The 26,571-nt window shown below is 41.1% G+C and overlaps 3 protein-coding genes across 3 annotated transcripts; 1 reads left to right on the forward strand and 2 right to left on the reverse strand.

The window, feature by feature from the left end:
- Nucleotides 1-449: 449 nt before the first annotated feature.
- On the reverse strand, nt 450-9,899 carry LOC147146158 (uncharacterized). Its single transcript, XM_086034633.1, has 6 exons — nt 9,647-9,899; nt 7,526-7,660; nt 5,561-6,498; nt 4,708-4,912; nt 4,522-4,614; nt 450-2,552 (listed from the first exon to the last, which is right to left on the reverse strand). Exons 2-6 carry the CDS (start codon nt 7,656-7,658, stop codon nt 1,846-1,848), a joined length of 2,076 nt encoding a protein of 691 aa, XP_085890759.1. The 5' UTR covers nt 7,659-7,660; nt 9,647-9,899; the 3' UTR covers nt 450-1,845.
- A 191-nt stretch (nt 9,900-10,090) lies between these two features.
- LOC147146159 (uncharacterized) lies at nt 10,091-17,696 on the reverse strand. The gene is made up of 7 exons (XM_086032820.1): nt 17,644-17,696; nt 17,564-17,599; nt 17,076-17,189; nt 16,459-16,794; nt 15,415-15,536; nt 14,103-14,366; nt 10,091-13,258 (listed from the first exon to the last, which is right to left on the reverse strand). Exons 1-7 carry the CDS (start codon nt 17,694-17,696, stop codon nt 12,645-12,647), a joined length of 1,539 nt encoding a protein of 512 aa, XP_085888946.1. The 3' UTR covers nt 10,091-12,644.
- Nucleotides 17,697-20,060: 2,364 nt separating this feature from the next.
- Nucleotides 20,061-25,396, forward strand: LOC147146160 (bifunctional apoptosis regulator-like). The gene is made up of 9 exons (XM_086033593.1): nt 20,061-20,337; nt 21,535-21,803; nt 22,054-22,152; nt 22,232-22,325; nt 22,977-23,146; nt 23,246-23,387; nt 23,909-24,088; nt 24,173-24,369; nt 24,539-25,396. Exons 1-9 carry the CDS (start codon nt 20,299-20,301, stop codon nt 24,729-24,731), a joined length of 1,383 nt encoding a protein of 460 aa, XP_085889719.1. The 5' UTR covers nt 20,061-20,298; the 3' UTR covers nt 24,732-25,396.
- The last annotated feature ends 1,175 nt before the right edge of the window (nt 25,397-26,571 follow it).

Genomic DNA, 26,571 nt, shown 5'->3' on the forward strand with positions numbered 1-26,571 from the left:
TGAAGGTTGAGTGACGTTGGGATTCGCCTTTCTGTGGTCGTTGCGTTCAGGAGCTGCTACGGAATTTGTAAAATGTTTTAAACGAGTACGAAAGAAGGGAAAATCCTTTTTTTTCTCAAACGTTTGCAGAATATTTTCGGGAAACATTATTGCATTGTTTGTCTTCATAATTGTAAAGAATGCCAAAAAAATGACTTGGGGTTTTACGTATGTCACTTAAGCAGAAGTAAAGATACTGTGCGTAAAAGGGAAAAAAAGTACAGACCCTGAAAGTACAAAGACTGCTGGGATAGGCTCCAGTACTCCCCGCGACCCTTGTGAGGATAAGCGGTATAGATAATGGATGGATGTTTTGGGTTTTTTTTCTGAAATTTTAGTATTCCGTTCTATTTTCTTTTCAATACTGTACTTGGATGGATGTCTGAAGCATAAAATCTTGGAACACAACGTGAATCCATACTTTTATTTGTAAGGTCCAGTGCAGCCTTCCCCGTCCAGTGAGACAAATGAAGTCCAAGGGAAAATCTTCCAACAAATTCACCTTTCCTTCTCCTATTTCCGGAGCATGACCATTTGATTTCAAATTCTTAATTCAGCCTTTTGAAGCAGGTTAAACCAGCTCAACCACATTTGATTACAATATTGTGAGAATCATAGAAAAACAATGTACACAAAGGCAAAATGGTTTTTGGCATACACCAGATACACATGATCATGTTGCTTTTTCTCAATGGCCTTTTTTTCATATCATTTTGCCCCCATTTGATGTATTGTAGTACCACTTGCTACTGTCCAGCAAAAACTGCATGGAAGTACGTGACATCACGCACCTTAAAAAGAGTTATACTACCATAAATAGCATTCTAAAAAGATGAATGTCATATTTGGATATGGGGATAAGTCACACACACACACGCGCACAGAATATAGGAGCTCTACTAATGTCCATTAAGAGATGCTTGTTAAATAGCATCACTAGCATGTGTGTTATTTAAGCTGCGAGTTAAATATTTTTTGCTTAAGGAATTACAACCACCATGTTAACGCTACTGAGGGTGTACTCATAGAAGTAGTCCTCTCTACAGTCTAACAAACAGGTCGCAAATTCAAGGGCCGGGGGTCAGGTCCGCCCCGCCACAACATTTTAGGTGGCCTACCAGAGCAAACATGGCGTCTACGTCATGTAGCTTGCTACATGGGCTTGTCCTTTTCATCTTGGCAGATAATGTGTGTCTCAATTGCAAATGTTCTTTACTTCTAACATATTTATCTCAAGGGATACTGTAAATATTTTTTAAATGGTACGGCGGTGGACTGGTTAGCACGTCCACCTCACAGTTCAAAAGTCGTGGGTATGATCCCGGCTCCGGCCTCCCTGTGTGGAGTTTGCACGTTCTCCCCGTGCCTGCCTCAAAAATAATTATCGATTAATTTGATAATCGATTAGTTGTTGATTGATCGTTCCATGTCTAAATATTATACTGTTTAACTCCAATCTGAAGGTGTTTTTTGACCATCTTTTCAATCTGCAATCACAAAAAAAAGTGTTCCCGGCAAAGGCGGACACAAATTTTTTTTGACACAAAACGTGATTTTTTTCAGAACCCGCCATCCAAATTTCATGGATGGTGTGTCGTACTCAGATTGAAGTGGCCATTCCGACCAGATTTGGCATTTTGACGGATGAGTTTAAATGTGTTTAGTAAAACAATGGGGAAAAAAATGTCTTTTTACATGGTTTCTCTATATCGTGGATTTTCAACTTTCACAATGCGGCCCACGACAAAAAAGGAGCTTGACACCTTAGCACCTCTACAGTCTAAAACGACATCTTCTAGGTGTGGTTTATAGAAATACATCCTCTTCATTTTTGACAGTTCTACACATTTCAATCCGGGAGTTATTGTCCGATAAGTCGTCGTCCCCGACGCTAAAGCCGGACTCCTCCTCCACACACAGCAGCTCGTGCTTGCGCTTGTGGAGCCTGAGGCTCTGCGAGCGGCTAAAGCCCCGGCCGCACACGTCGCAGCTGTACGGCCTCTCGCCCGTGTGCAGCCTCAAGTGGTTCTTGAGGCTGGAGGAGCGCGTGAACGTCTTGTCGCACTCGGGGCAGTTCAGCTTGTCCCCGAAGTGGGTTTTCTCGTGCTCCCGCAAGCGTCCCGACTGGTTGAAGCTGCGCTTGCACAGGGAGCAGTGGTAAGGCTTCTCCCCCGTGTGCGTCAGCCGGTGTCGGTTCATGGCGCCCGAGTGGGCGAAGCACTTGCCGCACTCGGGGCACGCGAAGGGCTTCTCCCCCGTGTGGACCTTCTGGTGGCCCTTGAGTTGACCCTTCTGGGTGAACTGCTTCCCGCACAGGGCGCACTGGAAGGGTTTCTCGCCCGAGTGGATGCGCATGTGGATTTGCAGCGCCGACATCTTGTGGCAATCTCTGCCGCACAAGCCGCAGCAGTACGAGCTCGTGATTTTGTCGTTGGTGCGCTGATCCTTCACCGGGGAAGTCGGAGGGATGATTTTGTTGCAGCCTGGCGCATCATCACCGTCCTTTGGAGGTGCTGCGGAAACACCACGGCAAGGTTTAAAAAAAGGCAAATTGTAGTCAGTAGTAGTCAAAGACTGGATTCAACTTTTTGCCTGATGCTGCCTATAATACTGTGATAAAAATTTGGTACCCGGGGCCCCCTCTAGTGGTACACAAAAGAATCACTTGATGAAGCATTCAAACAGTGAATAATGTTATGGTGACGTAAACATTTTTTTTTTTTTAATCCAGCACATTTCAGTTGTATTTACCGTAAGTGCAATACTGTTTTCCTTTATATTTTTACAACTGCTTGCTTTCAAACTATATCATTTTCAATGTTTTAATTAATCCTTATTTAAGGACAGTTTGTTTTTTTTATATTCAATGGCAGTGATAATGTTTCATTCAACTGTGCATAATCTTACTGTTTTACAATAACATTTACCCATTTCCTTGTTTTTGATGAACACTTAGGCTACTACGCCACTGTACTTTATGTTAGCCATGATAGTGGCATTTAGAGATGAGATGATTAATCGACACCGAATCAATCATCACATTAATCGATAAATATTTTTGATAGTCAATGAATTTTTTACAAACTTTAATTTCAAATTGTTCAATTCCTCAGCATTTGAGTCCCTCAAAAGTATCTCTGATTTCTGTAGTTCTCCAGAAAAGCAAACTGATCACAACGGGGAACACATTTTTGATTTGAGTTAGGTCTGACAGCTATTTGCAACTAATTCTTGGGAGCGGAATCCAAAACTGATCTCATATTTTCTTTATCACAAGTTCAAGTTTTTGCACTATAGGATCACCGTCTTCTTAAAAGAAAAAAAATAAATGTGTATGTGTTTAAATAAACTAAAGATGAAATAGTTACAAGCTTTGGGGGGAAAAAAACCCCCAGCATAAAACAAAATAAAACTTAACGGTATGCACATGGTTACAAGGTTAAAAGAAAAGCCTGCACTAATTCCCTAAATTCCTACCATGATAGCTTTCTGTTGGCAGATATTGATAGTACTGACATATTGGGAGCTGCACACACCTCTCATCACCCTGTCTCAATTGTGACTGCACAAACAAGTTGCCACATAGCTGTAGATGACTCCAGTCATACAATCTTGCTACAGCTAATTAGTGGATGTTTTCTTATCTGGAAGGTAAGATGTGGAGAAAAAAACAGGATGTGCTAGAAAAAAAAAAAGATGTGCTGGAAAAAAAACTGACAATCAGCATACCAATTTTAGTTTTATTAGTGTCAAAATGTGATGCAACAGATTTTTTTTAAAATCAAAATTGTTTCATAATGTTATCTTTTGTTTTTGTCCAAATAAGATATTTGCAAACATCTGCTTTTACTTAGGAAAACAATGATGAGCATTTTTGCCTAATTTCTGACATGTTACAGACCAAACAAGTAACGGAATCTTCATTTTTCATGTTTGCGGATAATCTGCTGTCAATTTCAATTAATGTCCTCTTTTTTGAATAATGCAATGAAAATGAAAACACAGATTAATCAATTAACATAAAATATTTGACAGACTAAACGATTATTAAAATCATTGTTGCAGCCTTAAAAGGTATTTGGAGAGCCAAGTATTTCTTTAAGTGGTATTTGTTTCAAAATGTTTGAGCACACCTGCGGTTGGATAACACTGCAGACAAAATTATTGGAACAGGTGGCCATTCCACTCCAGGGAGTGAAAACGTGAAAAAAAGTCATTGTATTGATTATACAAAAATCAATAAATTGGATTATCATAAAAATATACAGTAGTAATACACAAATTACAGTAGTCCAATTTGTATCTGAATGATCAGCTCATCAGCACGCCTGATCCTGATCATTTCAATCAGCTGTGGTGGAGGAGGGAACCATTTAAAAAAATGCTGTTTGTTGTTTGACACCTATGTAAACAAAAATCACTCAACTTCCTTTTCCAACACACGGCTAACACACAACGGAAGCTATGTAGAAATGTGCTTACTGTTGATAACATCATTATTATCATCTTCTATTTCTTCCTTCACTGGAGGTAAATTTCTGTCCTCAGCAGGGCATTCCGTAGCCAACGCTTCATCTGGTCGACAGAGGAAAAATGGAACAAAAGCAGCCAGGTTAGCTGAAATCATCCACAAGTTCTCGGGAAATGTAACGTGTCACGTCCATGTACCGCACAAAGGTTCCTCCTCTTCCTCCTCTTTCACGACGACGCTCATGTGCGGACTGGGAACTTCCTTCTCCGGCTCATTTGAGTTATTTTCAGCCTCGGCTGCTTGGGCACAGTTGACGTCCTCTGAGGAGGAGGAAGAAGAGGAAGAGGAGGAGGGCGAGAAGGAGGAGGCCTGAATGCATGGTGCAGCTCGAATGTCAGACACCTAAAAAATAAATAAATAAATAAACTAAAGTTATTCACTTGAAATACTTAATAATTATAATAATCAACTGACTGTCAAGGACTGCTTTAGAGGAATCCTAAACTATAAGACCAAAACATTTACGCAATGTATGAGAAATCTGATATTATTTATTGTAACACAGACCACTGGTGGTGGGGGGAGTGGTTGCTAACAGATATTTTTCAAATTGGAAACCAATCACCAGAGGTGGGCCAATGGTGCTAATGTGTATCCCTGGTTGGGCTGTAAATGCTCTGCTACAATCAATAAATCAATAAATCATCTCAATTGATCTGTGCAGCCCGGTACGAAATGGCCGGCAGACCACTACCGGGCCACGAACCGGTGGTTGGGTTCCAATAAACTAGTTCATTGTGCGCCCTTTGTAACCTTAGAAGAACCCGTGTACTATTTGCTCTGAATTTTCCAAAAGTAGGTCAAGAAAAGGTAGTTAACTCATTGACTGCCAGACATGTTCAGACCCTCTTTTACCCTAACATTTGAAAAAAATAGAAAAAAAATATAAATACGTTCCTGGGATTGAATGGATGGACTGTGAAAAGTCAAATATATTTGTCAAGTGAATGAGTTGAATGACCACTGCTCCTCTGAATTTCAGCTCCTCACCTCAGTGCTGATGTTGTTGGCCTGCGGGTCTTTCTCAGCCGACTCTCCCGCTGCAGTTTCCACCACAGACGCTGCGTTTTTACTCTGCGCACAAGACTTTCTGTGGTTCCTCAGAGTCCCCGCCAATGAGAAGTGTCTCCCGCAGTCGCCGCACGTGTACGGCTTCTCCCCCGTGTGGATCCGCGTGTGCCTCCGGAGCTCCCCGGGCGCCACAAAGGACTTGTCGCACTGCGTGCAGCTGTACGGCTTCTCGCCCCTGTGCGTGCGCATGTGCGTCGTCAGCGTCCACTGTTGCGCGAAGGTCTTGCCGCAGTCCAAGCAGTGGTAGGGGGTGATCCCGGTGTGGAGGCGCTCGTGACGCACCAACGTGCCCGACAAGGCGAACCTCTTGTCGCAGAAGGAGCACTGATAGGGCCGCTCGCCCGTGTGAGTCCTCTGGTGGTCGCGCAGCTCGGCGGCCGAGTTGCAGCTCTTGTCGCAGTCCGAGCACGGGAACTTCTTTCGGGTGAAGCCGGCGACCACTTCCGAGTGCATGGCGTCCAGGTGTGTCTTGAGGTGCCAGTGGCGAGAGAAGCTCTTCAGACAGATGGAGCAGTGGTACGGCCTCTCGCCCGTGTGCGTCCTCCGGTGGAGTCGCAGCTCGCCCTGACTGGCGAACCGTTTCTCGCAGAAAGTGCACGGATAGGGCTTCTCTCCCGTGTGGACCCTCTCGTGGATCATGAGCAGCCCCTTCTCGGGGAATCTCTTGTCGCACATGGAGCAGGGGAAAGGCCTCTCTCCCGAGTGCGTGCGCAAGTGGCGCTGGAGTTTGGAGGCGTAAGGGAAGTCTTTCCCGCACACGGAGCAGGTGTGGAACGGGGTGGGCTTTTCATTCTCGCTCTGATTGAACGCCGTGGAGGGGGGTTCTGTGGCTCCGCTGCCCGGGCTGGCACCCTCTCCTGGGTGGAAGAAAAGAAAGAAGACAGACTTGTCACTGGGAAAAACCGCAAGTGAGTCAATTGATGCCAGTGGGCTTGATGTTCAATTTGGTGTTTTGTCAATTTAACTTGATAACGTTTAGAATTTTTTTATTGCTTTCACTCACATAAGAGAAATGCTCATTCCATGTTGTAACTCCCCTGACTATAAATGATGTCTGGCCGAAGGAGGTTTTTCAATTCCCTGCAACTGCCCTCCTAGTTGCCACTGCACTGACATTTAAAGGTTTTATCAAATCTGAAAAAAAATCTGAGAGGTTTAGAAATTCAAGCGCTTCCACATCAAAGCAGAATCTGCCACTGTAATGTAGTTGTTAAAAGGCAACACTTTCAGATCTTCCAGAACATGACAGTGGTGTTATCTTATCGGCCTTTTCCCCCAATATTTTCATAGCAAAGGTTTCTCTAAGGATTTCATCACCTGTGCGCCAGCCTCTGACCATGGGGTGTCACAGTAGTTGAGGTGTGAAAAAAATCATAGTGTACATAAATATTTTGGCAGCATCAAAAGTGTGACAGTCTCTGGTTAATCTAAACAGATATAAATTGGTCTTCATGGTTTTTGCCAGTTTTGTTACCTGCTTGTCAAATTTGATTAGAGGGTCCAATATTAGACCAAGGTACTTAACCTCTGAAACTTGCTCTATGGGTCGGTTATTTATTGTTAAATCTAATTTAATCGATGTGGTAGATTTTCTCAAGAAAAAACAGATAGACACCATTTTTTTTTTTTTTTACATTAAGTATCAAACATGAGTTTAAGCCAGCCATCGAGTTATAGCCTCCAAATATACTGATAACTCCTGCGAGACCACTGTGGCTGCTTTGCATGGGCATATATGCATATATCATCTGCGTACATTTGGAGACCAACACCCATGTCTTTTTTTGTTCAGTGTTGTGGAGAATCACTGATTTATTGGATCATAGCCCAATAGCCAAATCCGGTCTGAAAGTGATCCAACCAATGATTGTGTAATTGACTCACGGAGATCCGACAAATCCACTTCTTCACCGTCAGAGTTGATCAGGCAACCAATATCTTGCTGCTGCTGCTGCTCCTCCTCTTCGGTCATCATGATCACAGATGGTCCAAAGTGGTCAGGACTCTCGGAGTCCATCTCTGTAACAGACACAATGTCAAGGATTGATTTTTTTTTTTATCCATCCATTATCGAAACCGCTTATGAAAAAAAAATGCTAATTCGGGTGAAATGACATTTTTAAAATGGCATTTTTAAGATAAAGTGCTCTGATTGTGTGAGCATGTCTAGTCGTGTTTAAAATTCTGATAGGGATGTTAATATATATTTTTAATTTGACTATTTTTTATTTTAGTTATTATAATGCCTTAATGACGGACTCAAGTTGCACTCTGCTACCGGATATGTTGTGTTGCACACCAAACAGAGAACCAGTTCACACACATACATGCATGCAAGTCAAGATGTCAGAGTGAAAGAGGTACACAACCAGTGGTGAGGACATGTCTTGCTCAAGGGCAGCTCCAATGTTTCAGGGCAGACTACCACCCCCCACTCAAATTGTCACCCTCTTTCTCCATAGCACAAGTCCTTACAGATGAACTACTGGAGTTTGCATGTTCTGAGGCACTTCAGCCCCCTCTTTCATTGAAAACTCCAAAACGTCAATACAAAGGTGTGAATGAATGGTTGTGTGCCTATAGATGCCCTGTGATTGGCTAGCGACCAGTCTAAAGTCAAACTAATGAAATAACTCAAACTAAAATTGATAAAACATGTTAGTTAACAAAATAGAAATGGTTTCAAAAGAAGATAACTGGAACTACATTTTACATTTATGAAACTAATTACAGAATATGTTGTTTGTTTTCCCCTTTCTTGATTAATTTCATACAAGGACTTCCAGGTTGTTGTTTTTTTTACTTCATTACACAATAATTGACCTTTTTTTAAAAAAAAATCTTGTACTCAACAAATACACCATATATATTTAAAAAAACAAAATCTAATACTAAAACTGATCAAATCCAAACTAAAATTAAGCATTTTTGGAAAAAAAAATTAAACTAATAAACCCATCCTAAGAACTGGCTGGGATAGACTCCAACTGCCATGGAAAAGCGGTATTGAAAATGGAGGGAAATTTCACATTATTATAATTTATACGTGTCATTCTTAGAACACTTTTGTTTATTCTCCTATTTTTTTTTAGCTGAACTCAAAGACTTTTTCCATGTACACAAAAGGGCAGTTTCTCTCAAATATTGTTCTTGAATCTGTTAGTGAGCACTTCTCCTTTGCTGAGATAATCCTTCCAACTCACAGGTGTGTCATATCAAAATGCTGATTAGAAAGCATGATTACTACATAGGTGTGCATTGGGCTTTCCGCAATAAATGCTGACTAAAATATTTGATATATAAAGTCCCACATAGTTGATTTTAGCTCATGACAAATGGAAGGAAAAGTTAACGTTTTGCGATTATATTTTTGCACATTATAAAAGCTGCATCCTGGCAGGCCCATTCCCAACCACTGCCCCCTTGTTGGAAGTCATCCATTGTGAAGCTCAAGGACACATCAACAGGGAGGATGCTTTGTTCGGAAGGGGGAGTGAATCCAGCCGGGCCTTCAAACGAAACGACGATCTAGCTTTCAAGGCTGGATTTAACACGACAAACTAGTTAATAAGATGTGCCGTGTTGTTATTTAGCGTTGTGTTCAACCCAAATGGATGCTTTTCTAGTGCCACTCCAGTGAGTTGTGCAGCTAGCTTAGCAGCATTAGCCCACTGGGACTGTTTATTTGGTCAGCATTCGCCTCGACTGCAAACATGTTTTTCATCATAAACAAGTCATACTTTATACAAAAACATTATCTAGATTATAAACACTTAAAATGCCACTTTAATTGTTGTTAGCTTGTTGGCTGCTGCTTGGTGTTCACTCTATAAATTAGCAATTAGCGTTACGATTAGCCATAGAGGCGACAGTTGCTGATCGACAAAAAGTCCCTCGCGGTTAACATCATTTAAAGACGTCGAGTTAAGCTTAGCAACAATCAAATAAATAAATAAAACTCGTTAACTTTGTCTGGCCTGTCTAACAAAAGAAATGGACACCAACCTGAGCGTAAATGTCTTCCCCCAGGTTACAGAAAAAGAGAGTAGTCATCCGCAAATAGGTTTCATTGAAAGTACCATACAATTCTTCTCCTTTTTCCTCGCATCTTCTCCACTCCCAGTGACATAACATAACAGTAACGTGTCCAATTGGGCACTTATATTATTGGCATTGTCCAACTTAATCAAAATTAGCATTTACATCTATCCACTCTTGTCGCTTAACCAAGATGTAGCACCGCGGGAACTTCCGGTTGATTTTTTTCCCATATCACAGTAAAAGATAAGCTAAGTTATGACTTGTTGAAAATAAAATACTATGCTGTACAGTCAAGTTAACCAACACGACTGTACAAATGTAGATGTACATAAATATATTTAACACACAACGCATTGTTCAACTAAGGTCAGAGCATGCGGATCTTACCAGCGACGTTTTAACTTCCTGTTTGAAATCACAACTTTTTTTTTTTATTAATTGAACTTCAAATGTACAAAACATATTGGCATAGTACATTGTTAACATAAGACGGAAAAGGTAACAGACAAGCCTCCAAAAGGGTCACAAAACACCACGAAAATGATTAAATAAAATAAATACATTAACCAATAAAAAATAAAAGAAGAAAGGAAGGGGCACGCTAGGGGTCTTCAGCAAGGTTCAGCTCCTCTACTAATCTACATAATGTCACAGCATTTTTCTTCATCATACATTTCAATGATGAAAATTAATGACAGTTCTTTATGAAAAACATACAATTTAGGTTGAGATTTGATATCTATTTTTATGTATAAAATATTTTCCGAGAATAATAAGTCTGTTCATTGTTAGGTCATGGGCTGACTCTCAGAAATACCAAACAAAACTTTTTCTTTTGACAGAGTAGAAAGATTGGGCCATTTAGGGAACAACCAGTCATACAAATCTTCCCAGAAGGCATTCACAAATTTAGTCATAAAATAGGTGTTCAGTTGTTTCAATGTCTTCACCACAGAATGAACAGTTGTTGTGGTCCAAATTAAAGTGATTCAGACGATGGGTATACCCTATTGAGAATTTTATAATGAATTTCCTTTGCTTTGGGCGGAATGGGGAATTTGAAATCGCAAAAAAACTCACATTTGTTTAAAGGGACAACGTGTAGAATCCTTTGATTTTTCAATGATCATTCGTTTTAAAAACCCAGTATTAATTTCAACTATATGCAAAAAAAATATGCTCCATCACATCAACGTATTTAGTTTTATATAATCATAGGTGAAGTGATCTCTAATTATATTACATAGGGCACGCCTCCCCTATAGGAGGCTGCCATGTTTCGCTGCCATCTTTGTGCTACGGATCCTCAAGGGAGACAAACTTTGCGAACGTAGCATCATGACTACAGAATGTGTTGCACTTACTCCTTGACTTGAGGGAATACTAGAATTCGTTTGTGATGACATTTTGATTGCACCTCTACTGAAGAAACTATTTACAGTCTTGCGACGTGGGATCTCTTGGAGGCACCGTAGCGTGTGTTCTTCAAAATGCACGTGCTTCCATTTTAGGTCGTTGCATTCTATCAGTTGACCACTATATGGCACTGAATTCCACACATTGTCCTTTTAAGTTTCAATCTTGTTAATTTCATCAGGGCAACATTGTAGTTATGGTTGCACCTTAAGGGGGCGGTTATGACGGTAAGACCATTAAAATGTGTAATCGCTACAGGTATGTTAGATCTATCTAAAAAAAGAAAAGAAAATCACAGTTCGGCATGTACCCTTTAGTTTGCGATTCGGTTCACATTCATATCAGGTCTGTGCCAAAAAAAGGAAACAAAACTATGAAATCGCGCAAACAAATTACTCAAAAAACGGAGGGATATAATCTAACTCAAACGCACACATACACATCTTCAAATTCAAATAAACCAAATGTAACGCAAACCTTTCATTTGTGTTTTAAATCTTAACATGCAGCAAAGTGCAATATCAATAGGCTATCTTTTAAGAAAAATCAGGTTCCAAAGAGTAAAAGTTGAACATTGAAATATTCTATAAATACAGTACACGCAAAAATGCATGTTATTTCTTTGGCTCCATCTAAAAGCACTGGGAGAGACACTTGATTTATCTTCCACACCTAAAGGTTCCGCTGGAATTATTTTGATTATTATTTTAAATCTCGTAAGAAAATTATATCTGGAACCGCCATGCAAAACAAGTTTTTTTAAAAAATTCATTTCAGGTCAGTGGTAACCCTAACCATTACCTTTCTGACACTCGGGAATATCACAGCACCGATTGTTTACAAAAAAAAATATGAAATAGTATATTGTAACACTCGAAAGATGTTCAGCCAACTTCAATTATGCTGAAGCAAGTAAATAATTCAGACAAGACATCTGAGATTTATAAGACATTCGTTTCATTAGGAAAGTAAAAGTCACATAGACTGTACTGTAGTTGTCATTTACAACATTTACTATACAAGTCTCTAAGTTTTAATGGCCAAATCGCAACAGACCTCCATAAGTTAACCAGAAAATACATTTTCTGTCCTCACAAAAAAAACAATTAACATTCAGATAACCTTTCATGTAGGCAGAGCGCTTCTCAACTATTTTATACAGTTGCGCCCCCAAACTCTCCGCCATGACTATGAATAGAAAAATTTGTCTAAAATATAGTTACGTGGATGGATGGAGGATACCTCACACATCAGTGTGTCCTTATTAACATTCAAGAAAAATATATTTTTATTTTCCATATGGTTTGTTCACTGAATTTCTGATCTCGTGCCTATGCTTTGTGAGAGAGAAAAAATTGCTAATACTCCCTCACACTTTGACAATGCCACCTACTGTAATAGATGCGCAATTACGCCAAGTATGAAAAGAAAAGAAAAAAAGAAAAAAACAGGCAACACACAGCTCCCCTCCGAGGGAGCCCGCCCCACTATCTGAGAAGGACTGCCGTAGCACGATGTGTTCAACAAATACACTCACCAGATGATATTATTGATCATTCGCCACTTTTTGTTTTGGTCTCCCCAAAGGTTTCGTTGGTGGTTTTGGTATCTTGTCATGAATCTTTCTATGCGCTTGATAACCTTCTATATAATAAAACGACTTCCCGCATATGTCGCACATGTAAGGATTCTCTCCGGTGTGAACCCTCAGGTGCACTTTGAGGGCTTGCGCCCTGGTGTAGCTTTTCCCGCAGATGGCGCACAAGTGAGGCCGTTCCCCGCTGTGAGTCTTGAGGTGCATTTTGAGGTGGGTGGCCTGTAAGAAGGCCTTGCCACACTGCTTGCAGTGGTAGTTCCTTTTGCCGATGTGCTTCAACCTGTGCGCTTTCAAGCCGGACCATGAGAGGAACGTCTTGTCGCACTCTGTACAGGCCAATGGAAAGTCTCCGGTGTGAATGTGGCTGTGGACTCTTAAGGACGCTTCGGTCTTGAATGACTTGTCGCAGTCGGGACAAGCGAACGGCTTCTTGTGACTCTTGCGGTGTTCCTCCAGTTGCTCTCTCAGAGCAAAGTCCATACCACACTCTCCGCACACGTGAATTGTCACTGATGATTTTTTAACGGGACTCTTCTCCTTCACTAACTTCCAGTTTGATGCTCCTAAAAGCAAAATAGAAGACAATCATTGTTAATTCACACCTGACTCAGCAAGTTTTGCCCGAAATTCAACACCTGCAAAATTATTAATATCTCAGCCCCTGTAGCAGACAGAAACATAATTCCAAAAGATTTTGAGACCTTAGACATGTGGCTTGCACACAGGCCCGAGTTTATTAATCTTTACTGTTTTAATCGAAGATGTAAAAATAAAGTGTCAGTCTAAGAGAAGCACTATTTTTAATTTTTAAAATCGAGTGGTAATTACCATCCTCTATTTTGTTACAAAGACGTCAATACGTATTGTCATTGTCTACAAACATATATCTTAACCATATATCACGTTCAACTGGTTCAAAGTCCGCAAGCGTATCGTCTATATCATTGCCGTTACTCATTTCAAAGCTCCCGCGATCAATGGCGTCAGCCATTATGACTCGAAAGAATTCCAGAACATCCTCTGCGGGCTCACGACACCTCACGTGTATATTCGGATGCATTTCATTGGTTAAGAGAACAAAAATTGGATAAAAAAAAAGAAAATGACGTATATGCTCTCCAGGCTTTAAGGGTAGAAAGATGCAACAGCACTCCAGGCTTTAAGGGTAAAAAGACGGTTATGGAGTCCATCCTTAATGGGTTAAACATGTTAATAATACCAATTAATCCATTTTCTATACTGCTTAAGATATAGGTGGGCATCACTACTAGCACTGTCATGTTATTAGATAAATATTGATTCTGAACTGCTCCAAATGATGTTCATGGCAAAGTAGCGTGTTATTATTAAGAAGGATGGCGACCCGCATCGGTCCCATAGGTTGAAAATATTCTTGCTGCTTCTTACCTTTGTGAACTTTCATGTGCGTTTTGAGGTTTCCACTCTGTGTGAATCCTCTTCCGCATATGAAGCACTTGAAAGGTCTATTCCCCGTGTGGATGACAAGATGGCGCTTCAGGGAGGCGCTATTTGGGAGTAATTTCTCACAGGTCAGACATTGGAAGATTTTCTTGGGTCCACACTGCTGCTGGTTAGAGTTGGGAACCTCCAAGGCATTCTGAGGGTCCTTGCCGGTGCTGTGTTCATCGCCAACTTTTGACTTGGTTTCCTCTATAGGACAAAATATACAACAAAGAAACTGCCAGATTAGATGGAAATAATAATTTTGGGCCACTTGGAACATATCTGAACAACATCTGAGGCTGCGTTAATGATAATACCAAAAAAAAAATAAATGAATACCGTAGTGCTTCGAGATACAACTTTAATTTGTTTTGTAACCACACTCGTAAATTAAAACACACCAATCTCAAATTATATTTGGCAACTGAAATGATACGAAACACCATTAGAATCCATTACTAACAACAAAAATGTCTCATGTTTTTTTAAAGATTTTTTTAAGAAAGAAAAGTATCACTATCAGTAGTACTTCAAAAAATACACAGTAATGCCAATCACAGCTTGTCAGTTAACCACAGTAATATTAGTTTTACACATATGATAAAGAATATATACCAGTGAGAATTTTTATATTATGTCCGTGTTGCTCTACCATTTGGGTTCAAATAGCTATGTCTTAAAATGTTATAAAATCGCGACACCAATGCTATTCGTTAGCCTGCCTACTGCATTTTACATTGTTTGCTTTCCTAAGGCAAAGCTATGTAGTTGTTTTAAATACGTGTAATTTCGTTTTTTTGTTTAATTTGACAATAAATCTTCACTAGGAGTGGCAATAAATAAAAATTGTTCACTATCTGCTAAACTGCTGCTTGTTGTGAAGTAAGTCAAGTGCCACCATACAGCACTCGTATTCCTAGCCTAAGCAAAAAAAAAATTAGGTAACAATACAATGTTATAACTATTATACAGTACAATATTTTGAAGTATGTAAAAAAATAGACCAAATGAGACCAACATTTTAAAAAGACAAAAAAATGAGAATACAAATGAATAAAACAAATTTAAAAAATAGGTAAAAATACAAACTGCTGAAAGTATTACAAAATAAAAATATTGACGAGAAATATTAGATGACAAATGCACAATTAGGAAAAAAATAGAAAACTACTACTATAAAAATAACTAAAATGACAACAACAATTATTTAAATAAATAAAAAAAAGACAAATGTGGCGCATATTTTCAGTCTTACCAGAAAGTAGTAGTGAGTCTCCAGAAGTTGATTTTGGCTCAGGAGTGTCAGATGTGAGATTGTCTTTCTTGGTGTTGGACGAGGAAGATTTCGCTGAAGGTTTTTGAGGCCCCTTGTGATCCCTGAAATGCCACAAACCATTTTACAACAAGAGTATCTGAACACCCTCACACAGGCACTCACCACTAAATACAAGATGAAAATTTCAAGGTGAGGCAGTGTTGACTGAGGACAGAGCCACCATAGAGACTAGACTGTGTTTGGATATAGCTGCCCTGGCACTCCTTTCTCTCCAGATATACACAAGATCTCATTTCCTCAAATAGTAGCTTCCGGTTAAGACGAAATATTTTACATTGCCAATTTTTTGGGCTCAAGTGGCATCACTTGGATATGCGTCATGGCAGAGTTAATAAAATGCATTAAACGGGATATCTTCTATGTGGAGAAACCCAGACACTGCTCATCACCTGCCCAATTCAATCCCTAAAGTGGAACGTGGTGGTGGGAGCATCATGTTGTAGGAGTGTTTTTTAGCTGCAGGGACAGGACGACTGGTTGCAATTGAAGGAAAGATGAATGCGGCCAACTATAGAGATATTCTGGAGGAAAACCTCTTCCAGAGTGCTCAGGACCTCAGACTGGGCCAAAGGTTCACCTTTCAACAGGGCAATGACGAAGCACATAGCTAAAATAAAGGAGTGTCTTTAGAACAACTATGTGACCCAGCTAGAGCCCTGACCTAAACCTGATTTGAGTATCTCTGGAGAGACCTGAAAATGGCTGTCCAACATTCACCATCCAACCTCACAGAACCGGAGAGGATCTGAAAGTACGAATGGGAGGAGTTCCCCAAATCCAAGTGTGAAAAACTTGTTGCATCATTCCCAAGACGACTCATGGCTGTACTAGCTCAAAAGGGTGCTTCTACTCAATACCGAGCACAGGATCTGAATACTTATGACCATATCAGTTTTTCTTTTTTGACTAATTTGCAAACATTTCTGTATTTTTTTTAAGCACAGACAAAAAATAAAAACCTACCAATCATTTGGTGAGTAGTCTGGATCGCTGTCCTGCTCTGAACTGTTGTCATTATGAGGTGACATGTCATCAGAGTCTTCATCAGAGTCTTCATCAAAAGATTCTTCCTCGGAGCACTCGTGGGTTTTAAAGTCTTTGTTTTCGGACAGTTTTCCGCATTCGGGCTGAGCAGAAGGTTCAAGGGGACTGTTGTCGTTTTCCGCCGGTTTATTCTTCAGAATATCATATAGGTGAACAGTCACTTGTGACGCTTTCAGGGCACACATCGCCTCAGCTAACGTCCAGTTTGACTGTCCTGCACCTGACACTGATGGCTCCACAATGGACTTTTCGTAACTGCATTTCAAGTGAGAGAAGATATACATTTGTAAATATTCGCATTCTGAAGAGAGATTCATATTTAAATGCAGACATGCTGTTGTTTCCCTTGTCTTCAATAGTTATCATACAAGAAAGTATACTCTGGACTGCTCCTTGTGTGTTGTTTGAAGGTTTATAGTTTACCATTACATCGGTGCTGTTGTGAGTGACTAACAAGCCAACATACTTTTGTCAGCATTTCATGTAGAAAAGAAATGTCACGTGTAGATAATTAAATTTTTTTTTTAAAAAAGCACCTTGGTGATTCAGCGTCATTGCCGGAACGTGATGGGTGAGGAGGTATTTGGATGCATTGAGTGTGGGTCTCCACGGGTGATGACACCGATGGCTCCACAATGGACTTTTCGTAACTGCATTTAAAATGAGAGAAGTTGTACATTTGCATTCAGAAGAGAGATTCATATTTAAATGCAGACGTGCTGTTGTTTCCGTTGTCTTCAATAGTTATCATACGAAATAAAGTATACAAGACTCTGGACTGCTCCTTGTGTGTTGTTTGACATGCTAATTTTGAATAGCATGTATGCCACATGATAGCATTTAGCTAGCAGACGTTCATGGTTTAATCAGTTGTTTTACATGCCAGTTTTGCATGAAACAGAAGCTTGGAGTGACAAATGAACAACCTGAAGTAATAACGTTTTTCCTCATATTTGTACAAGTAGTTAAGTGTTCTACTCCAACTTATTTATTGGATACACTTGTGGGTGCCTTCCTCGGCTACCTTAGTAGGTAGCTGTAGCCTTTGGGGGGAAGATGTCTTCAGGTGGTGTCCAACCTTCACTGGGTCTTTATGAGGCACACTCTGCCTCCTCCCCCATCCGACGAGTAGCTTGTTTCTTGCTTTGCTCGTCCATCCCTATGGCAGACGAAAAACTCCACGCAGACTTTGCCGGGAAGCCCCTGCACCCTATCGCTACAGGGAAAAAACATGCCTGCCAGCCTTTGTCTCTGCAGTCTTGGGCCAGTTGTTGATACTTGGCCATGTGATTTTGTGCCTGGGTAAATGCCATTTTGTCCAGGCTCCCTGTCCATGCACTGGTTTAGCTAGTCCCTTCTCCTCCTCTCCTCCGCCAGGTGCACGCACACGCGCATCGATTGAAATAGTCCAAATGATAGCTGTCTACAACGACCCTCATTCAAAGTTGGTAGCCAAAGAAAATTCCTTACCCATAATGCACCGCGCGACACGGAGATTTGCAAATGGTACAAACTGAAACTAAACTAAAAGGCTTTTAATAATTCAAGAATTAAGTGACAAAGAGACAGTCTGATACAGTATATTTGCGGTTTGCAGTCGTCGAATATTTTTTTCCTTTATACAGTACTTTTGATGTACATTTGTTGCGTAGCTGGTCGTATCTGTAGAACTGCGAACTATCAAGCTGATGGCTATTTGCTACCACGCAATTTTCCGATAGCTAACTTTAGCATTATCATTTTTAATTTGAGCATTGAAAACTACTTACTAGTCCAGCAGGAACAGAGCCAAGGCACCGTCGGTCGAAAACCCCTCCTCGTCTTTGAGCTCACGCCAGCGGGTGAAAGCCGCCGGTCCAATGATGATCCTCGTCTGTCCTTTTATCCGATTAGTCTCTCTTTTTCTTTTTTTTGTCTCCTCAGACAAAACTTTTCGTTTCTTCGGTTGTTTTGCAGCTTCTGCCATGACAGCAGTAATCGCGCGTAGACCTTCTTTTGGATTTGTTATGGCGGTTGGCAAATGATGATGCATTACCACTGTGATAGGGCTGCAAATTTGTATCGGGGTCTGTAGGTGGCCAGGGCGCCTGCTGATGACGTCACAAATAATATATTTCTAATATGTCGTCGCTGTCCTGTGAAAAATACTTATGTGCAATTTTGGAAACATTTGTAATTTTCACGTTAATGCGGTGTGCGTAACGCGGAAACACCATTTACGTAAATATAAGAAAAAATAAAAATTGAGATAATTGTTTTTCACAGGACAGCGACGACATATTTGCCTGTACTGTATTTTTCTCACCTCCTGGCTGTTGCATTTGTATATTTGCATTTGTATATTCCGAGTTACTAAATTAAAAAAAAAAAAATAATAATAAAGTGCATGGGTGGCACGGTGATCGACTGGTTAGCACGTCCGCCTCACAGTTCAGAGGTCGTGGGTTCGATCCCGGCTCCGGCCTCCCTGTGTGGAGTTTGCATGTTCTCCTGCGTGGGTTTTCTCCGGGTACTCCGGTTTCCCCCCACATTACAAAAACATGCATGGTAAGTTGATTGGACTCTCTAAATTGCCCCTAGCTGTGATTGTGAGTGCGGATGTTTATCTCTGTGTGCCCTGCGATTGGCTAGTAACCAATTCTGGGTGTCCCCCGCCTACTGTCCTTAGACAGCTGGGATAGGCACCAGCACGCCCCTCGACCCTTGCGAGGATAAACTGTCTCGATAATAGATGGATGAATAAAGTGCATAATCCGACTTCCAAATCCACGAAACATTCCCGTTTACTGCCTGTTCGTGCTGCAGGTCATTCTGGTGGTACTTGGAGCGCTTAGTACTTTTTTTTCTTTAGGAGTTACTTGGTGTAAAAGGTTTGAGAACAACTGGTAATACGACACTTGTATTACTCTAAAGCAAATAGTTCAAGAAACTGTGTGTCTTTATGAAGCATTCCTTTAATTATGAACGTCTAAGTCTAAGTAATATTACAACACTTAAGTGTTCTTTAAAGTGGAAGTCAACCCAAAAAATGTCTTTACAAGAATATGTTCTATGCAGGCCCACTAGTTGAAACATGGCATTCTGATTAATATTCCGTTTGTGGAATATCAGTTAAGCAGCAAAATACACCTGTTTTTAATCCATCTCAGGGGGTAGCCATTTTGTCACTTGCCTCGACTGAAAATGACATCACTGTTGTTTGGGCTCAGGTAATGACTAATCATGGCTCAGCTACAGAAAACAGGTGAGCAGTGATTGGTAGTTACCTGAGCCCTGGAACCCATATTCCACAAACGCAATATTAATCAGAATTTTTGGGGGTTGATTTCCACTTTAGGATGGAATGAACAAACAGAGCCAGACTTGCACATTTATTGCTTTCACTTGTTATATTATTGCTAGTTTGTTGTTGTATGTAAAGTGCTTTGTTACAGCTATCGCTGTTGTGAAATGAGCTATATAAATAAAGTTGTATTGTATTGTATGGTATTGTATTGTCTTGCCTAGCCCACTGTAGTCCACTGTCGTATTGTTGCCACTTCTGCATGGCTCCCTCCATGTGGAGGTGTTTTAACCCCCACGCCCCCCACGTACGCTGAGGAAGAACACGACGAGGAAGAGGAAGATGACACGCTGGCGTCTACGTGCACTTGGGAGAGACCGCGGAGCGGTTTCGTGTCGGCGTCATTGCTCTCCTTCACAGATGATTTCGTTTTGAGTTCACTAGTGCAACAGATGCAAGCTGCAAATTGAGTGGACATGACGTCACCTGTCGGCGGCGGCTGGGTCTCTCCCAAGGTACGTGCTGGCTTCGTGGCTAATTTAGCAAAAATAATAAATAACAATAATAATTTAAACTCGGATATTAGCTCTTTTCGGGCGGACGTTTAACACACTAACAAGTCAAGCTCTCCTGACAAGAATGCTTCCGGTGTCTTTTGTGGAAGTAGCTGGCAAGCTAACTAGCCAAAACTTTTAAAAGGTTCGAAGTATCACCGCGTTGTTTTCGTCAATAACAACACATGACGTACGTCACAAATCTGCTAACCTTTGGAGTGCGTTGTAATATTTAGTTGAACGCCATTTTAAATTACGTTTGTTTCGTGATAATATATCCCTCTGTTAAATATGGTATTTCAGCATCGCTTCTAAGCATTAAGATTTTCAAATGTTTTAGTGTCAGTGTACAGCAGTAACTGCAACCATTGCATATTTTTCCGAATCAAAAGTGAAACCAACCTGATAACCTCACAAAATCCAAATAAATCAAGAGAGTTCACTTAAAATGTGCTAATCGTCTGTATGAGCGTAGACATTGCTTTAGTGGCAGTAGTATGTCGGATTCAGTAAGAACATCTATCCATTTCCTATAATAACCCTCCTCCTGTTATGGAGCCTATCCCAGCTAACTGGGTGAAAGGCAGACTACACCCCTGACTGGTCGGCGGTCAATCAGGACTGCCAGTACCTGTATCAGGCTATACAAAGGGTGGGCAACTCCGGTCCTCGAGGGTCCCTGCCCTGCATGTTTTACATGTTTCCAGATTTAAATGATCAAGCAAGCTCTGCAGAAGCTTGATAACAATTCTGATCATTTGTTGTACAAGACCGACCTCTCGTGTCGGCGCCGGACAGACAATGGCGTCGGTGCCAGGTTTCAGCCTCACACCGATTGCAGGGACCGGGCACATCGCTGCCCCTCGCTCATTACCAGCACCAAAAAGTCCACCCACCACGCTCAACCAAAGCATTCCAGGAAGTGCGCGGCGTAACCATCTCAACAGTATACTTCATAAATTGCATTTCTTTGGCTTGGCGGGCAAGTCTCGCTCGCTTCCAAAACCGGAAATTACCACCATTACGCTGGTGTGTGAAAATCAACCAACGATGGCTCATAACTTTCACGTTGCAAGGGTGTCGTGTCACTATAGAGTAGGTTAATTTCTCTAACCGGTGACGTCATTTTACATTTACATTCTGTAATTTCTGCCCCAGATGCACGGACAGAATTCACCACCTGGCACTGTAGAAGCAGGTGGCGAAGACCCCTCCCTCACACAGTCTTCCAAGAGCGACCAAATCTCAGAGCAAGACTTCTCTTGCCACTGCTGCTTCGATGTCCTGGTGAACCCCACCACTTTGACCTGCGGCCACAACTACTGCCGCCACTGTCTGGCCCTCTGGAGGGACTCCTCTCGCAAGAACGAGTGTCCCGAGTGCCGCCAGAGGTGGGAGGGTTTTCCCAAAGTCAACATACTGCTGAGGTAGGATTTTTCACAGGGAGACGACATCGGTGAATGTTTGTTTCGGGCCTCATGCATACCCACGTTTCATTTACGCGTCCTTGGAAGCCAATTTCCACTCGGGGAGTCACTGGAAAGAAATTAATATATAGTTTACCTGCCAAAGTTGAATGCAGCCTGCAAATATAACTCTTAGTAAAGAAAGCAAATGTTACAAGGCTTTGCCGTCAGAGATGCTCGTCCATATTCACGTCTGTGTTCACCCTGACAGAGCGGCAACTGACAAGTTGTTCAGCGATGTTGTGCAGCGGAGGCAAGCAGAGATTCAGGACGACCCCAAAATCTCCCGAATTCTACTGGCTTTTGAGAGGTGAGAAAGTCTCCTGATGATGTCGCTTTGGGAACTGACGTTGTCCACCTTCCTGAAGCAGTTGAATGTGTCTGCTTAGGTATGGCGACAATCTGGGCAAGTCAAGGACCAAGCAGCACAAAGTAGTGGGCGTCGTCGTCTCTGTAGTCTTCGCCGTGCTGTCGTGTGTGGCGGTACGTTAAAAGTGGATTTATTCATTTGATTTCCTATTTCATGGAATATTAAATATATAGCAGTTCAGCCAGATGAAAAATGTTGTGCTACATATGAAATGTGCAGTTGAAGGAAATGAGAATTCAGCGAGTCCTTCGTGTACGACGAGAAGAAAAACTACCCATTTATCAGTCATTTTGTGGAATGTGGATATTTACTTTGCAAGTCATTTTTCATTTTTCATGAGCGCCATTGAAATTTTCTACTTGCGCCCCTAAAATTTCAGGTTAGGGGCCACTACTCCTCTTAAAATAAAAAAGGCTCCAATTCTACAATACAGTGTTGTAACAAAATGAACTGAGGTGCATTCTTGGGGTCTGTAACAGATGAAGGACATTTCAATTCATTATAATGAGGAATATTGATTGGATTGACAAATATATTGAGTTGTGAGCATGGCCAAGGAACAAATTCACCTTGTAAGTCAAGGTACCACTGTATAAAAAAATATGTTGCACATCAGCAACTCTATCTGTGGCAACAAGTGACAAAGTTTCATGTTTGGTTGTTTAGTCAGTTTGACATTTAAGGTCAGCGCCTGTGTGTGTGTGTGTGGTTGTGTCTACTGCTGTAGTATGTGTAAACAGATGGCTACTGTAACACATGTCCAGGTGTCGTTGCTGTTGTATCAGTGGAGCAGCAGCCGTGAAGTGGAGCACGAGGACCTGTTGGTCAGTCCGTCTGCGTTGCAGTGGACGCCTGAGGATACGATCTTCTGGCTGGAGACCTTGGGACCCGAACTGTCCAGAAAGTCCTTCCAGCCGGGCAGTCCTAATGACAGGTACAGTGGATGTACGCACCTCCGTTGAATTGCATCACAGCACCGGGATGCAGCGGTAGCCCCTTGTATGCACTGCGTTCTAACTTCACTGACTTTTAGATTACTTATGTTGCTGGAGGAGAAGGATTTGTTGAAGCCGCCTTACCACATCCAGAATCAGGCTTACCGACACGCCATCCTGACTGAACTGTACAGAGTTCAAGCCCTGGAGCTCAGACCTCAGAACCTGTGGGAATACAAGGCAAGCACTAGAGAGAACAATCAAAAAGGAGGAAATCAACCCAACCATATTTTTTTCAGGAATATGTTCTACGCAGGCCCACTAGTTGAAACACGGCATTCTGATTAATAGTGTGTTTGTGGAATATGAGATAAGCAGCAAAGTCCACCCGTTTTTAGCCATCTCAGGGGGCAGCCGTTTTGTCATTTCTGTCAACTGAAAATGACATCACAACTCCCCAGCCTCAGGTAATTACCAATCACAGCTCGCCTGTTTTCTAAAGCTCAGCCGTGGATTAACTCTTATTCCAGTAGGCGTGCAGATGTGGCAGCCTTGTTGGCAGGAGCGACAGTACATAAAGTGAAATTACTGTACGTACTGTAGAATTCTCGAGGGTGGCGTATCTGAAGCTCGCTTGTAAATCAAAATATTGTCTTACAAAATTGTAACTTAGAACTTGTAAATTGGGACCCTTGTAGGTCTCGGCACCACTGTATAATGAAATGATGCCTGGTAAACGTTTTCTATTCTCTTTCCACCAGGCGGCCAATTCAGGGAAGTCTCTGTTCCTGCTGTACGCCATGAAGCGCTCCCCTCGCCTAACACTCATCTACTTGTACTTATTTGACTATTCGGAAACCTTTTTGCCCTTCCTGCACACCTGCTGCCCGTCCATCGCACTCGCCAGTCAACCCGCGGAGAGCCTGTCCTTCAACGTACAGGTCACATTTCCCCAAACTCAGAAGTTTTTTTTTTTTGGGGCCATACACCATGTGACAATAAGGTGTGATGTTCTCGTTCCTTAGACGGAACCCAACTGGCAACAGTGGAGTGAGTTCATGGTCAAGTACCTCCTGCTCCCATACCAGCTGATAGCGGAGTTTGCTTGGGACTGGCTGTCTGTCCACTACTGGACCTCTCTCTTCGTCATCGTCCATGCCGTGCTGCTGTCAATGTTGGAATGCTGCTCGCTGTGGAGAATCTGCACCACAGCTAGAATCAGGTTGGCCGCCTACGCCTCCATGTGGCCAACTACAAGGCTATAGAATATTTGCTCACTACGTCCCACCACTGATTATCATGGTAGTATGTACAGAATAGTTTGGTTTGCCATGTAATTTGTTCAGAGTATGGAGTCTAATTTTGATAATCATGTGTTTTCTTGTTATTAGGACACTACCTGGTATGATGTGGAACCACTTGTGGGCCATGTTATCCCAGGGACTCGCCTTCGGCCTCATGTGGCCTCTGGTGCCGCAGCTAGTCTGCAACTGTTTCTTCTACTGGGCACTCTACATCAGCCCCCTCATGAACATAGAGCTGTTGGTGCGGCAACTTAGGCACCCGGGAACGGCGGCGCATTAACGCAGGCTGCGCACTGCTAAATGCGGCAAACGTCTGTTGGATTATCACTTGGTTTTCTCACGTTGACGCACATGCAGCTGGTTCATTTGCTGCGTGAAGTTGTACTTTCTCCTGACCATCTGCCTGCTGGCCGATATTGGACGAGAGAGACATAGAAAGATGATGGCAGAGCTGCACATTCGCAAACCATGTTGCCCACACGGACGGGGCTGATGACGCTTGTTTGTCTGCTGATGGTTAAGATCAGCTTCGGTGTGTTCTGTTTAAAGTTGAGCTTCTTAAAGATGAACAAATGTGTTTACATGTGTTCTTTTTCCTTTCAGGTTTTTTTTTTTTATAACCTGCCCCCACATTCATTGTTCCTAATTTGACTGCATAATTGCAATTTATCATGTTTATTGAAACTTGAGGAGTTTATTTTAACACACCTCTACCAACTATGCAATTTAAGGAAGAGCATTCCGGAATAGATTTTCTTTTACTGCTAAATGAAGCATTTGCACATCTTTTAAAAAACGCAAAAGAATGCGTATACCTGCTTTCACTAAAGCCTTTTTGAAAGACTTGATTTTGTGTTTATTTGCACTTAAATGTTTAACACTGTGATTTTCTTTTTTTTTTAACTTGCAGAATTTTTATGAAAATAAACATTGTAAAGGATGTAAGATTGTTTTTGTTTTTCCTTTTTTTTCTTGTTGAAAGTGAAAGTTCGTCGTTGTTATATTCTGTCCCAAGGACTCAGTGTCCAACCACGGGACGCTCTTCGATAAGAGCATCGTTCCTGTTTTGCAGCTGCGTCCTTCTCACATTCCACTATCTTTACAAACAATGTCGACTGACATTATGCAAACAAGTTTATAATGCTGAATAAATGCTTTACAATACATATAAGAGTAAATATGGGATAATTTATGGACAATTATTCTAACAGTGTCCCCAAAGTATCATTACAATTAAGAAAATCTTACAAAAACAATGGAGATATATTCGTCAGATTCGTTATATGAACTCAGTGGTAATTCAAGTTTTGAATTACGTTTTATCTGTGTATTTCATGTTCCCTGTTGATGATAATAAGGTTCTGATGAATGAAAACCCCCCAAAATTGCTACTACTCAAGAAAAGGCACAATGGTGCTCACTATGGTGGTATATTGAAACAAAATCGGATACATAGACTGAGATATCTTAATTCTGGTTCTGAGAAACAACGGGATTGAGGATGGAATATGTTTATGGAGACAAAAACAGTGCTAGATAAAGGGAGAAGTAGATGCCCAAATTTAAAAATGACCATACAACAACAATTAAATTGTGTCTCTTCAGTGTCATATTTTTTGCAGATTATTCCACTCATTTGCTTTTGTTATTATTTCAAAAACAATTTCTAATTTTAAAGAGACTTTACTATGGTGTATATTATACCAAATATTGTTGAAAAAATACACACATATGTCTATATATGTACTGTAGTGTGTGTGTGTGTGTGTATATATATATATATATATATATATATATATATATATATATATATATATATATATATATATATATATATTTCAATTCCTTGTACAATTGAGCCATTATCGTCGGCATCGAGCCTTGAAATGGGTCAAACCGTTGACGTCACTATAACATTAGGGACCGTCTTTCAGGATCATGTAAAATCCAACACGCATATTTTTCGGGGCATATTTTTAGTGAGTATTTAGGATTTTTGTAACAATGTATTAAATATGAAAATACGTTTTCAAAAGTAATACACCTATTTTAATCAATTTTCATGTCACAGTCAGATAGTTGTAAACCCTCGAGAGCTTTTCCAAGATGGCCCCTCACGT

This window comes from Filicampus tigris, chromosome 6 (genome assembly GCF_054856515.1).
Source record: "Filicampus tigris isolate MCC_2025a chromosome 6, RoL_Ftig_1.0, whole genome shotgun sequence".
NCBI lineage: Eukaryota > Metazoa > Chordata > Actinopteri > Syngnathiformes > Syngnathidae > Filicampus > Filicampus tigris.